The sequence below is a fragment of the Ammodytes marinus genome (assembly GCF_949987685.1).
Source record: "Ammodytes marinus genome assembly, chromosome: 17".
NCBI lineage: Eukaryota > Metazoa > Chordata > Actinopteri > Uranoscopiformes > Ammodytidae > Ammodytes > Ammodytes marinus.
Genome location: NC_137221.1, coordinates 6,476,863 through 6,492,654, shown reverse-complemented (window position 1 = coordinate 6,492,654; position 15,792 = coordinate 6,476,863). Strand labels below are relative to the sequence as shown.

The window sequence follows — 15,792 nt, the reverse complement described above, 5'->3', positions numbered from 1 at the left end:
AAGTGATACAAAAATAACACAACAAAGTTCTGTTGAAACAATGAACTAGACTAAACATGTCAGCAGAATGGTAGAGGCTCCTAGTTTTGTTATATTTGCTCAACCACTGACAGTCCAATCAATCTACATTGTGTTTGGTGCAAATTTGCAAATGTTTACATGCTTAATTGCTGAATAAAGATGGTGAACGCGCTCAAAGTTAACCTGCCTAGTATTAGGATGTAGCTCCACTGTGCCTACATGCTAACAGAGATGCTACTATGGCTGTGGACTTGTAGACTTGTTACTTTGACAAGTATGATTTCCCACTGATCACATCTTATTGCAATAGTGAGTGACATCAGTTAACTCAATGCCCCACGAGAAGTATGAAAGGAGAACTCCAACCCTTCTCACCTATGTTATTTTTTCTACATTCTAGCCCTTTTTTCTATTTTATTTCCATAATTGCACTTTAATTTTCATGTCAAGTTTCCAACTGGAATATTCCTGGCATTTTGTCCCAAGGGCTCGCTCAGTCATATTTCATAACCCTTCAGTTTTCTGAAGTCCTTCATTTCATTTTGGCAGTTTTTCTATTTCACCTGGAATCTGAAACATGTATGCCCCCTGAGAAAAAGATGATTTGACAACTTATTATTATTTTTCCAGAGATACTAATGAGATTATGTCTTGGGTCCAGTTGTGACATCTGTCTTACAGTGTTAGACGTGTCAGTACAAAGCTATGGTATAGTGATATGAACACAGTAAAGATTGGCTGGTTTTTGGGGTTGGTTCCTGAATACACAGAACAAAATAAAGTATTTTTATACTTAAAAGTGCTCAGAGGAACTTTCAGTTTGTGTTAATACTTGCACCCCCCCTGGACACAAGCGGTAGTGTTTTTACCACGCCTGCTGTTGTTCCTTGGCGAGCGTACCCATGACAAAGGCATTAAGAAAAACTAAATTCTTTGCACTGTTGGTCTCGTTTGCTGTTACATGTCATTTATGATCATCAGAGGAAAAATTTGACTGTTTCAGAAATATTTAAAAGTTCCTTGTAGCTGCTTTAAAGGAATTTACTTTCAAGTTCTGAACTAATAATCTGTCCAGTGTCTCAGTATGAGTTACAACCACCTGACTCATGCTGTTCCATGCCCCACAGTGTGGGAGAGGAGAACACAGTGTTATTGCAGGACCAGTAAATCTTTCCACTGTTCATCCACGAAAATCTCTGAAAGGTGTTTTTAACCTTTTAACGTCACCAAACACACAGTACAGGATAGGCTGGAATTTTTTGTTTACTGTGGATGGATGCCTGGTATGTTGCAACTCTTCGATTGATCATTGGGTATTATTACTTCCTTACATAATTTAGTCGTATCCCAAGATTACATGAATGCTTGATTCTCTGTTTCAGAGAGACATCACATTAAATTCTTTTTTTAAACCTTTGTCACACGTAATTTGTCTTAAAATGTCCTACTGTAGATTGTTACTATTTGTGGCTGTGTTCCTTGCAGACGCTGCTCGTAACACATTCAGATACATTATTCAGAACTGCTTTCAGAGTGGGACTTTGGGGCAGTTTTTGTCAGAATATTAAATTGTGGGTCCCATTATAGAGTTAACATTGTACAGTCTTCGCTAATGCTGCGTGCTTCAGCAGTGTGTTAGGATATGTTCTGGACCGTGAGGAGCTCAGGGCAGTCGACAAAGTGCAAAGTTTAGTTTCCTCTGTCTCTCTTACAGCTGTGTGAAGTCTGTTTCCTGAAGCTTGTCTTGTCACTTCCCATAAATTGTTTCCGAATGATGAAGGTGACGTTGCTGCTGCTTCCATTTCCATTCTTTAAACTGTTGACTCAGGCTCATGAAGCAGGACAGAGGGGTTTGTGTAGTAAACATGCAGGACACTAGAGGACAGTATTCAAAGTGCAGTGGAGTGGAGTCTGCTATTTCCTGCGTCCCTTCAACTAGTGTTCCTCCTCCTATCAGGATATACAGTTGGACCTATTCATGACCTATTGCTTTGCTTCTGATTCAGGATTTTATTTCAAGTTTCAAAATATGTATATATTTTTTTAGCTTTTTGTGCAATGTGGTAGTTACATGTTGAGTTGATAGAGTTGACGCTCAGGCTGCAGCACACAGATCCAAACAGAAAATGAAATGAAATGCCATGTCAGGGTCAGTGGCCAACCCAGGATGTCAATTACACTTTGCAGTATTTAAATGTGTAGCTTATAAGGAAAGCAATATATTACTTCTTCTTACATAACTTTATGTTCTCCCAAACTGTTTTGCATGGCTGAAAGTGCAAACAATACTCTCTGGGACAAAACATACCACTACAATACACTAAGTATTTCGACCTGTAATTAGTATTCAGGTTTGCCAAATACAAAGCAAGTAACCGGACAACAACGTCTAACAAACACAACTCAGCGAATAGACAGAAAAACAGTCAGTGAATAGTGAGGGGGAGGTCCTATCCGCGCTTAAATGTGTTGTTGTTTTCTGTTCTTGTTGCGGAGAACATAAATTAGCGGCACAGCCTTTAGTTCGGCTGGCAGGGCAGTCAGTCACTGAGGCCAAAGTTAGACAGGCACACAGGGAGACAAAAGTTAGACTTTCTCTCTTAGAGACTTAATCCTCTGGACTTTTTTACTCCAATGCAGTCGCAGAGGGAGATTCAAGTATGTTGACCATTTCAAAAGCGAAATCGGAGCCAGATTGTTTTGTATGCAATATAATCTTATTAATAATTTGCCAATTGCTCAGTTTTGAAGGTGCACCGTGTAACTTTTGGTATGTCAGAGAAGTTAATATTTTCCTAGGTATATTCTCATAACTGAATAAAAAATGTCTTAGTTACTCTGTTGTTGTTTACAGCAGCAACGCCCACAGTGTTGTTTACAAGCATATTCTAGTTATGTTCTATTCTAATATTTGGTGCCATGTGCCTCAAAATAATGCAACATGTAGAGACTAACTGCAGGCTCTGCAAATGTAAACAAATCCTCCTCCTCTGAAACTGCATAGTGCAACTATAAACTGGTAATATGTGAGACTCTCTTTGTTTTTAATTCTGTGACATTATTATTAGCCATGCACTTATCAGAAGTTACTTGACAAACTGTTTTTAGCATACAGTGACAATGACCTGTTTAAAAGTTGTCTCAGTCTATAAATATGTCAATTTTTCTGTCTTGTGGAACTACCCAGATTCATTTTAAAGATTGATGGAGTTTAAAAAAAATGCCACATCAAGCGCTATAGTTGCTGGAACTGATTAAAGATGAACACAACGTATCTCAAACTATTTTTATCCATGTCATAAATCACTTGTTGAGAAACTGTATAAGATTTGGGTGGCTTCGCTGTACTTGATTATTATTCAAACGACTCTTAAGAGTGTTGAAATATTTTCCACATTCCTGAATGAAGGATTTATTCATACACATTTAGCAATTTAGCAGTTTCATGCTGATGAAAGTCTCCTGCTAGTTGAGTAAACAGAAACTCCCAGCTGTATGAGAAAGTGATAACACACACACATGTGCTCAGGCTGTGCTGTGGAGATCTGCCATATTTTGGTTCTTTCCAAAGTGGGGAGTGTTGACCTATGACTAAATAAACTGGTCTGACTTCAATAGTGCATGTTATTAATTGTGTAGCATTTGGCCAAGTCTAAGTGTACAGCGATTTCTGTGTTGCTGTCCAAAAAAAATGTTTCATCAGAAATGATTCTAATATTAACTTCTATATTTTGAGAAGTTTAAAGGTATCTATGATGGGTCGTTGTAATTATTTGTATCACAGTGCACAATCTGCAATTTGCCAGTTGACATCAACGTTACTTATCCAGTGTTCATTCTTGAACTTAAAGTTACAGTGTGTAGAATTTGTTGACATTTTTCACAACCGACTATTAGGAGTGAAATATTTTACTGTATATATAATATTCATGAGGATGTTTTAATTAGTGTATAGCCTAATCACTTTTTATTTACTATCTTTAAATGAGCCTTTTATAGATATGCGTGTTTCTACAGAGGCAGTGGTGGATGATGCCATCTTTAGTAACTTAAATATTGTCCTTGAAGGCCACCGTAGCTTCTGTAAATTCTCTGAACGGGAGGGGTTAGAAAGGGAGCGTTGCAATCTAGAACCGCACCACTTGATGACGCTTTATTACACACTGAACCTTTAATACTTTAAAGTTACGATTTTTCTGTCAGACATCGCTACAAAAATTTGTAGAACAAGTACAGAATTTGTGTTGTGTGGCTCATTCGGATGCACACCCTTACAAACACACAATGAGATTAAGTTGCCATTAGATGCAGTGACACAACATCAAACAAGCTGCTCTGTTTCGGTTGGTTTTTGGCAATTCAAGAGCCATATTGTGAATTGTGCATAATTGATGCACCACCACACAATTTAATTTAATATAAACGCCTTTAGCAGGAATCGCAACTAACTGACCTAACCTGTAAATAATGACATGGATGTTGGCTTTACTCCATAGAGGTGTGTCGGTTCTACAGTGTTGGCAAAGGACTTTTTCACAGAGGACATAGTGAGATGTCAGTAGGAAATGCTAAGGTGTCTATACTAACATGGCTAACATCTTAAATCATTTTGTTGTTCAATCAACCAAAGTCCTCTATAATACTAAACAGATAACACCATCCTGGTTATTTTGTAGACATTATACATAAAGTGTGTAGTATATTTTACTCTTGAGAGTTTGGACAATAAATGAACAGAAAGACTAAAAGGCCTGACCTACAACAAATTCATACAACTTAAAACTATTCTTTAAAAGGTTCACACGAGTGTCAATGCTTATGAGCAGTTCTTCATATTTGAAACAAGTATTTTGAAGTCCTTGTTATGTGATGTGACACTTCAGTTGACCTTTGTTGCTTTTGGGGGGAAAACATCATGAGTATGTTCTTTCAGTAAGTTCTATCTTTAAGTTGTTTTTAGCTTTATTGTGTTACTGTGTGGTTGTATGTGTGGTTGTAATTTCATCTCATACTCAGAGTTGTTTTGTTTTGAACTGCAGCACTGACCCTGTGTTGTGTGAAGAGGTGTGGTTATCTGGCATCAGCACATAAAGCGCTGCCGTCATTCAGTTTTCGGGGAATATGAAAGAGGCTTTGAGTCAGAACCATGTAAGTGTTATGGAAGTTTATTTTAAAGCTGTGAATAGTAGAGGATCCACTTGGGGTGCCGTGCCCCAGTTTCTCAATCAGCTGGAACTCAAGTAACCCCACACTGCTCTGTCATTTGTTTTTTCATCGGGGTTAGCCATGTGTGTGTGTCTCTATCTGTGTGTGTGTGTGTGTGTGTGTGTGTGTACTTGTGGGGTCTGCTGCTTTGACTCAACTGGTATCCATCTATATGTGTGTGTGCCTTTAAGAGGAGGGTCTGATATGACTGTGTGTGTGGGTATTTCTCAAGCGGAGGGTGGGAGTGGTGGTGGTCCGGCATGAGATCCACAGTTTAGTTTTGTAGAGGGAATATACTGTGACTGGGAAGGGACAGACAGACAGACAGACAGGCACACACACAGACACACACACAGACAGACAGCTGAGGGACAGACAGACAGCGGAGGGGACAGAGAGGCAGAGACAGGTGAACAGTGCCCCCGTGGAAAGTTTAAAAAGAAAGTTTGAAGAGAGAGAGAGCAAGGTGCCACACAACTGGGACTGTCAGTTGTATCAGCGAGGCCATGTCCGTGCCCATGTTTGACCCGGCTCTGCGGCTGTCAGAGGAGCAGGACTATGTACAAGCCTATGAGAACGTCAGGGAGAAGTATAAAGGTAACACAACTCCTCTCTTCTTCTGTGGTTTGTATCCCTGGCGGTCACACTAAAATAATAACCACGGTGAGATCAGTGTTTGAATGGGAGGTTTGGTGTTAGTGAGTGCATGCTTCAGTGTTGACTGACTGACTTAAATTGCATTAAATGGTTCCATATTGATTGGCACAGATGCTCTGTAGTTGAAGAGGCCTCATTGTGGGGTGCAGAAACAGGAAGGATAATGTGTCTAATGTAGAACTGACAGTGAAATGTGGGCTGACACTTTTAGCACAAAGCTGTTCAGAGAGACATCATTAAAGTAGCTTTAAGGAGCTTTTAGTTTTTTGTTGATTCTAGTGTCCCCTTTGGACAAACGCGGTAGTGTTTTTACGACACCAGCGCCTGCTGTCCTAAACATCTTTGCTAGTGCGTGCTGGTGGTGCGCGCATTTGTTTAGGAAGCGAGTAAAAGAGAGACAGAAGGATGCATGGCAATGAGGTAATGTATTTATATCTGACTGTCAGATTAATAATGGTAATTTGATGATGGTGAAGCAAAGTTAACTTTGATTCGGTACCTTATGGGAAACAGGATAGTCCGGCCTTCCTGACATAAATCGTTTTGTCTGAATTGGCGGGAAAAATCGCACCCTAGCAAAGGCATTACTGTACTTAACTATAATAAAACAGCATTCTCTTCGTAGATGGTCTTGTTCGCTGTTACAGGTCATTTTTAATCATCAGATAATGTGTCGTTCACATTTAAAAGTACTTTATTGATTTCAGCTTCAAATCTTTGTTATTATTAAAGATGGAGACAGGTGGAAGTTAAACATAGCAGTGTCACTTTGTTTAAATCACATACAACTGTCTGTCTGAGGTGGAGGAGTAGAGCTGTGGTCTTCAGGTTAGAATATAGGTTCAAACACTGGTAGCATATGAATAAAACACAATGGAGTCCTGTGCTGCCCCAGTCTGTGTCTCCCCTCTGTCCTGGCTGGCGGCCTGTTTTGCATACTGTAGAATCAGTGGAGAGGTGAGACATTTGGCCCTCTGTTTGAATGGCTCGGCTCCAGCAGTGATAAGAGCTGCCAGCCAACAAGGTGGCACGGCAGAAGGACATTCACCTCATTATGTCTGGGTTAGGTCTGCGGTGACTTGACAGAGTTTTTCAAAACAGAAAGCAGACACTGGATGAACCCCAAGATGCTCCTAAAGCTCTCTTGTTGGCTTGATTCATGAGGATACATTTGACCAATGCAAAACCATAGGAAGGAGTCATGACCTGATTATTTACCCCAACTTATTTTTTTAATTAATTTTTTTGCTGTGCTGAAACTATTTTCTGCCACCAGTTTGACTTTATTCCACTGATGAACAGCTGATGCTCAAGCACTGACCTAAATGACCTCAAAGTCCGGCCTTCAAAATAAGAGCCCTATATGATGCACCATTGGTGTTTTGTGTTTTGGTCTGAGTATGTTTCTCTGTCAGGCAGGTTTCATATTGGGTTTCTGATGGGATTGCCTCTTGCCCTTGTGGGTCACTTTCATGTAACGGCAGGTGAATTACAGCAACATCCGGATGGGATTTAGTCTAACAGTGACAGCTGGGCTTTGTTATTCCACCTGTCATCCAAATACAGTAGGACACTACTGTTCAAGCAGCTCTTTTCTTATAGCCATGAGTATTTAGTTACCTGTTTAAAACAATGCATTGTTGCTGAGAAGCTGCACTGATGTTGAGGAAAATCTCTTGTTAAAATGAGATGAACAGAAATCACAATCACGTGGGCACAATTTCCAACCCACTTAACCCCATACTATCAGTAAGGCCAAATGGGGCCTATAGTGTTGGTTTCTATGTTGGGAACTGTATCATTCCTTCCAGTCATAAAAGTCCAGTCATTCTCTTCCCATGCGGTTGCCTACTGTGTGTGTGTGTGTGTGTGTGTGTGTGTGGGGGCAGCGCTCCTGCTGAGTCTCCATGGCACCAGCATAGTGCCCCACGCCCCGTCATAACCTCCACTCTCTCTCTGCCAAGATCTCATTTCCTGTGTGACTCTTTCTTATTGTTGGTTTTTGGACTTGATGCTATTTGTTTTGGGTAATTTTAAATCCAGAGTGAATAGAAAAGTCTGGACACATATCTGGGTGAAAACAGGGACGTGGAGTGAGATGTCTGGCATGATGCTTCAGTGTGTGTGTCTGTCTGCCTGCCTGCCTGTCTGTGTGTGTGTGTGTGTGTGTGTGTGTCTGTGTGTGTGAGGTAAAGCCGAGTATGTATCGCCTGTGTATCGCATGTAATGCTGTGTTCATGTCATATCGGAAGAAGAGACACACTTCCACAAATGCGGTGTGAAATCTACCATCATTAAACAAATCAACAACTTATAATTTTCAAGTGATTACACAGTAATTAAAACTTACTTAGGAATATCAAATTCCATTTTTACCAAGTCTGTTCTAAAAAAACAAAAAAAACAATTCCCCCACACTGACTGCACCTTTAAATTCCATTGCCTTGATTTGCTGACAGTGAAGGATTCTTTTCTTTTTTAAGCGCTTGTGTTGACACCAGTTCAACATTCACAACACTGGTGGGAGAAAGCAGATCCTGAAAAAAAATAATCTGTCATGTACAACTTGTATTTACCATGGGAGTTTGAATGTGACCTGTTTTTACTAATGAGCAGTATACATATATACACTTTAACGTGCATATCACACAAACAAACATGGCTTCATCTTCATCATGTCGTTATTCTTGTACCAGCTCTCTCCTGAGGCCCATTTGCTGAAGTTGTTGCAACAGGTGGATTTCAGTTATAAGTGAGGGTTAAGCCGCCGCTTTCTGTGTCGTAACAGCAAGTGAACGGATCTATTAGTGTAAAACATGCAGCTCTGCTTTAAATAATCGCTGCAAATATATCTTTACCACGTCAGTCCTCCAGTTATTCTGGTTTGAAAGACAAACTTTAAAAAGACTTCTGACATTTAGCTCTATGGGATGTTGCTATAGGAAGGTTGCTGGCTCTGTACATTTAAATAAAGGGACTCACCATATACAGTAGCTAGCAACAAGCCGATTTACAGAGCCTAGGTAGTGTTAGTGTATGAGGAAATAGTCATTGATTTTGACAACGCGCATTCTCCAACATCGCTGACTCCACCTTTACATCTGAAACCATAACTTGTATCTTTCCCTTTGCCCATCTAGTATGTCGAGACAATGGCAGTATTCTTTTCTTTTGCTGATCTCATCTTTGTGTTTGCTCTTCAAAGTGGAAGCCTGTGATAAAATCCAGCCTGCAATGTATCACTCCACCTCCCTAAACACACTACTTTAAATAGCCAATGCACAGGGAAACATGTATTTGGACTATGCGTGTGTGTGGGTGTGTGTGTGTGTGTGTGTGTGTGTGTGTGTGTGTGAATACCCAGCAGGGTTCACGTCTTAAAGGGCTGCGATAAGTGTGTCTAGTGAATCACAGCGTCTTCAAGGAACCCCCCTCCCCCCCACACACACACACCCCTCTCTCCCACACTTCACTTCACTTCCAGTACTGGGCCTTAGATCAATTACATGCAACTTGACCTGACACTTTTAAATAGTATTAGTCCTCTAGGTATGCACGCAGGATGTTCACATAGAAAATCACACACATGCACAGATGAAACACACCAGTTTATTTAGTCCGTCTTACAGGTTGTGTCTCCTCACTAACATCTGGTGCACCTGCTCATCTATCTATCTATCTATCTATCTATCTATCTATCTATCTATCTATCTATCTATCTATCTATCTATCTATCTATCTATCTATCTATCTATCTATCTATCTATCTATCTATCTATCTATCTATCTATCTATCTATCTATCTATCTATCTATCTATCTATCTATCTATCTATCTATCTATCTATCTATCTATCTATCTATCTATCTATCTATCTATCTATCTATCTATCTATCTATCTATCTATCTATCTATCTATCTATCTATCTATCTATCTATCTATCTATCTATCTATCTATCTATCTATCTATCTATCTATCTATCTATCTATCTATCTATCTATCTATCTATCTATCTAGTTAATAACAGTCACTTATAAGGAATTTGATGTATGGGAACTTGAGTATTGTGTGTATTTTGAGGTGTGTGTGTGAGAGAGAGTTTGTGTGTTGGTACGTGTTTAGATAACTCAGTAATTCGTTGCTATTTTTACAGATTTGTTCAGTATGTGAACTATTTCAATGTACTGTGTTTGTCTTCGGGCCTAAAAGAGGCTCTTAATAAAGGGACATTTTCCAAGTCTGTTTTTGTGAGCTGTCAATCATCTGCTAACAAAGTCTTATTAGTATTGACAGACATATTAACGGCAATTCAGATGTATTTTTGGACAAATTTGGACTCAAGGACATTTTTATTTTTGTTCTGCGAGGCTGTTCTGTGGCGAAGTGGGTAGGGCGGTCGTCCACTGGGTTGGAAGGTCGGTGGTTTGATCCCCCGTCTCCCCGCCAAATGCCGAAGTGTCCCTAGGCAAGACACTGGACCCTAAATTGCTCCCGATAGTTAGCTTGTACCCTGTGTGGTAGATGCTGCTATCAGTGTGTGTGTGTGTGTGTGTGTGTGTGTGTGTGTGTGTGTGTGTGTGTGTGTGTGTGTGTGTGTGTGTGTGTGTGTGTGTGTGTGTGTGTGTGTGTGTGTGTGTGTGTGTGTGTGTGTGTGTGTGTGTGTGTGTGTGAAGTCTACCAATTCGCATTCCCTCTGCCATGTTTGAAGGCAGAATTTATTTACTATTCTTTCGGACAATTCCACACAATACACAATTATCTCTTTCACATCATACATCTTAATTTGTGTTGTCCGAAGGGTGACGGAAGAAGCCTAAGGCTTATCGAGTCCCGCCCCCAATAATGTGTGCATTGTGGGTCCGGAGGAAAGTTTCAGTCACGGAATAATATGATTGAGTGCATGAGCGGAGTGTTATTTTAGAAAGAAAGCTGGTTCCGCAAGGGCGTGTCTGGGTTTTCTGCCTGTCAAGATTATCATCTATCAGTGTCTGTGAAAACCTTAAGATAACTAGTAAGACTGAGTTCTGTATCATAGCTTTACCATAATGTATTTTTTATATATTTTTGTTATTGTCTTAACCTACAAATAAACAGGCAGGACTTTAAAGGCAAATGACAAACGTTTTTTTGGATATTAAAGCCGCATTTTGGAAAAGTGACACGCTAAGGCACAAGAGAAAAATAGCCGCAGTGGATATCATGTATGTATTGTTCCAGGGCCTCTCTCTCTGGGTGGGATGACCCTCACTGACAGAGGACATACTCATATATTATCTCCACATATGTTCACACTGTCCTGTGATCCCACAACGCAGCGCCAACCGGACGGCTCAGCGCACTGTAGATTACCCAGCATTCTCTGCTGCAGTTGAGGCTTCTCACCTGTTTACTAGCTCACAGGAGTTTGTAAAAATGACCTGTTGGGCCTCTGTTTGTTCACATGTACAGCTGAAACATAGTGTGTGTGTGTGTGTGTGTGTGTGTGTGTGTGTGTGTGTGTGTGTGTGTGTGTGTGTGTGTGTGTGTGTGTGTGTGTGTGTGTGTGTGTGTGTGTGTGTGTGTGTGTGTGTGTGTCTGTGTGTGTGTGTCTGTGTGTACTGTATCAGGAAAACAATGTATCTTTATGAGTTGAGACATGTTTTGTCACATTTTTTTCTAGTTTTACTGCAAATTAACCAATTCGGCATTCATATATTTAAAATGAATAGATTTATAATTTGCTCATTTCTGAGGCAAAATCTTGCTACAAATGCTGAAAAAAAAGTTCCCAGAATCTTCTTGAAACTGCTGATTTTATTTGAACAGAGAAAATGAATAGGATTTTATTATACATCTATATAATCAACTTAATTTATCAATTTCAGTGCTCACATGTTTCTGTTCCTACAGGGCCCCTCTGTGGACATGTTTAAACAGATAAACACTTTATTTGATTATTTCTTGGTCATTAACCGGAGCAGTGTTCGTGCTGTAAGACCAGTTCACAAACACAGTCACCATCGGTCATGCTACTTTATATCTGGCCTGATCAAATGACTTCACATTCCTTCACTGAGTCCCAAATCCCCTTTGATGATAAATGACATTAATATGTAATTGGTTTCTTTATAGTGTCTCTGGTTTCTTCTTTGGAACAATTTTAATTCTGTGGAGAAATGCACAAACTAAAGTGAACTCTGAGGGTCTGGTCTGGTCTGCTGGTGAGATGGACAGAGTGGAAGTGTTGCAGTAATTGAGATGGGATCTGTGTCGGACTCGGAGCGTAGGATTAGTGAATTCTCAAACCCGGGGAGTCAATAACAGCTGACAGTAATGATGTTACCAAAATATAACTTCTGACAAAAGGAGCAGAAGCAGAAAAGCTTAGTTTCGACCAAATCTAATGGTCTTCCACATCCATAAACAATCCAGAGAAACCTAGTCATGAATTAACTTCTATTTTCAATTACAAATATTTCTTTTTTGATTTCACTGCTTTGAACATTTTTAAAATATCTCTGTTTCAAAAAATGTTCAGCGGAAAAAAAACTATTATAATTGATAATTTGTCGAAAATGGACACAACATATATATTTATAGAATATGAAAACGTTACCCTTTTTAGTTATATTGGTCTAAGTTATCAACAATCAAGACATGTTTCACTGGTATCATGTGACTGGCATTTATTTTTTGTCATGTTAAAGATAAGACCTTGTAGCTAATCACTAGATTGATGGATAACAATTAGATTGTTCATAATATAGGCAACTGAATGGATATAATCCCAGTTCTCTTTTAGCTTCCTCTGCCTGTTTTACACTCAGACACTTATTGCAGAAAGTGAGAAAGAATCAATGTGTTTTAACGATTAACCCCAGGTGATGTATTAGTGTGATGTCAGTGTTTACTTTTCCAGTGTTTGGAGCTACAGATACAGAAGTCATAGTGAGTCTGCAGTGCACCTGGTGAGGTAGTGACTGTTAGCAGTGACACACACTCATTCTAATCTGTCTGTGAGGACCATGATGTCATCGATCAGTGATAGATAACTCTGTCTGGTTGCCGGGAGATATCTGTCTCCACGATACAGTCAGATACAAACTGTCATTGTATCCTGTAATGCATGGTCGATAAAAGATTATGTGGCCACAAAAATAGACAAAAATATTATATTTCCAAATGGTGGTTAGCGTTCATTAGCATTGTATTTAAGAGTGCTGTCTGAATCTGCCTATATGTAGTGCAGCCTTAAAGGTGGAGTCAGCTATTCTGAAGAAATGCTTGTTGTCAAAATACATTTTTGTCAAAATCTGTGAATATCTCCTCACGATCCATTACTTGTCCGTACTGTGTATGTGTACTGAAAAAAGATCTGGTCATAATACACAGCCTGGGCTCTGTAAACAAGCATTTTTGATAGCTCCGGTGGGCCACCTTTTTTCACATACCCTTTGTTTACATACCAGTTACTATACACCAGATTTTCTTTCAGCACGCTCACAGTATGGACAGGTAGCAGATCGATTTGACTGATAATGAGAGAAAGGGATTTTGACCACAAGCTTTTTTTCCAGTATCACTGACTCCACCTTTAAAGTCTTGCTAGAATATAAGTCACTGTTTGAGTGTCATCGTGTGTCGACTGCTCATCCCTCGTCCTAACCTGTGTGTGATATAAGGGTACACACACTCAGAGACACACACTGGCCTTACATAGATCCTAGTGGGTGGATTAATAGACCTAGCACCCTGGGTCTGGTATGCTACAGTAAGCCAGACTAATGCCAGGAATTTCCGCAGTGAGCTGGTGAGGCTGGTTGGCATGTGCTATTTTTTTTACCAGCAGGGTGCCCGAGTTTGAGAAGCACTGCAGCCTTTTCCATGTATCCTCAGTTAACTCTGCTGTCCCTCTCTCTCGTCATAGCAATATATATGAGCAGAGCTACTGTATGGAGCAGAGATTCAACAGGGACATTTATATTGATTCAAAGCTGAGAAGGAATGAGCTCATAGGTGTTGTTGAACAAAACTAGTTTCATTGACCAATATAATCATATTATACAATATTAGCAACTACACAGTTAATTTGAAAAGCCAGTTTGTTTCTAACTGGTTTTACTTGTGGTGGATTTTTTTGGCAGAGCAGTTGGAATACGGGGCGGGGTTAATTAATTGCTCACAATAATTATGAAAAAAAAATTCACACATCATCAACTCATCAGACTGAGAAAAGACAGGACACAAGGGCGTGACCGGGCGAGCGTTAAAACAAAAAAGAAACTCGTAAAATTAATCTACAATGTTTCTATTGTCTTTTTAGTCAGTAAATAAAATGGTAAAATGTCTGAAAAATGACACCTCTGATGATGGGAATATTACTCACACAAACTGTTGCATGAGCCTATTTTGATGCGTGAGGGAAGCAGGGAGTGGCAATAGTAAAGAGATTATTTTTAGCTGCTGACAGTTGACTCCCTGACTGGATTTTGTGTGTGTGTTTGTGTGTGTGTGTGTGTTTGCATGTGTGTGTGCCTGTGTGTGCGTGCGTGTGTTTGTTTGCGTGTGTGTGTGTGTGGAGATGGCCTGCAACAACTGCACATGGACATTGATATCACTTGATTGAATCTAGGCAACTCATAGACAGTCTGAGATTTGGTTTGGCCCTTTAGCTCCCCCCCCCCCTCCCCCCACCACAGAGTGTCCTGGTCCGGCTCCAGTGTGTAATGGCTGAACTCCACGGCGGGACGGCCCACATCCCAGAGCGGGGTGGAGCAGGTGGATCAGGTCATCCACCTCTCATTCAGAGAGACATGATGAGACTTTGGCATCAATGTGTTGAACAGCTGCACGGAAACAGACAGACACACACGCACGCACACACGCACATACACACACACACACCGACTTACCCGCTAGTGCAGTCAGGTGGCATATTGTACCACCTTTCAAAAATAAATAATAGGCCTGTATAACTGCATTTGTTTGCCTATGATTTAAAGGTGCATTATGCAGTTTCAGGTCAGGGTCATTTGTTAACATATGCATAGCCTGTTAGTTTACAAATCATATTTTCTCTTCATGTAACTCTTGTCCTCAAGTATTGAACAATTTCTATAATCATAACTCAAAACAAATTATTTTGTGGAACCTGGAACCCAAATGTAAGACCAGAATATGTTTGTAAACCAAACTGTAGGCCCTGCTGCTGTAAACAACAACAGTGAAGCAGTACATTTTCAGGTAGCTTTCTAACTTCAAACAGTGTTCCAGGGATCACATTTTCCTGTGAGTAAATTAAGTTTATTCAGTAATAAGAATATACCTTAGAAAATGTTCACTTCTCTGACACACCCAAAGTTACAAAGTGCACCTTTAATTTCCAAGCTCTCCCAATGTTTTGATTTAGTTTACTCTTGTCTTATTTATATTCCATGTTGATTCTGGTGAAGCCAAAGTAAATTTTTCCACATCACGTATCAAACCCAACCCAAGTGTTTTTGGTGCCAAAATAGACGGTGCTATAAAAAGTGACTCATGTAGATGTATCATATATCTCACACTTCCTCTCTGATAATTGGCATCAAGATGTGAATATTACAGCTTCATCTCTTCCGCTTTTGAATACATATAGACTGATGTAAACATGCGTCTATTTAAGTCCCTCCAAACGTGTAGAATAACATTATAAAAACATAAAAATATGCAGCACAATGTATATTTTAATTTTAAATATTTGTATTTTTGAGTACACATTTGTTTCTTACGGTAGATGTTTAGTAGAGAGATGGTCATGTAGTGAGTGTGTTATCTCTCATTACAGAGTCTGATCTCTTGATTAAGATGATGTTCCAGGTGCCAGCTGCTGCGTCATGTTTACCGCCTGTCATCACCGCGGGCAACAGGTCTTTGGTGTGGAGGCCTTTGC

The 15,792-nt window shown here is 39.8% G+C and overlaps 1 protein-coding gene across 4 annotated transcripts in view; it reads left to right on the top strand.

Moving 5' to 3' along the window:
* pleca (plectin a) overlaps positions 1 to 15,792 on the top strand; it is a 113,942-nt gene that overhangs the window by 17,538 nt on the left and 80,612 nt on the right. For 2 of the 4 annotated variants that reach the window (XM_080045629.1, XM_080045628.1), the window contains exon 1: positions 5,703 to 5,823. The exons of the other annotated variants lie outside the window; for them this stretch is intronic. In XM_080045629.1, the coding sequence (XP_079901755.1) occupies positions 5,733 to 5,823 (91 nt within the window). In that variant the 5' untranslated portion in view covers positions 5,703 to 5,732. Of the gene's footprint in view, positions 1 to 5,702; positions 5,824 to 15,792 lie in introns of those variants that run through there. 4 annotated transcript variants of the gene reach the window in all.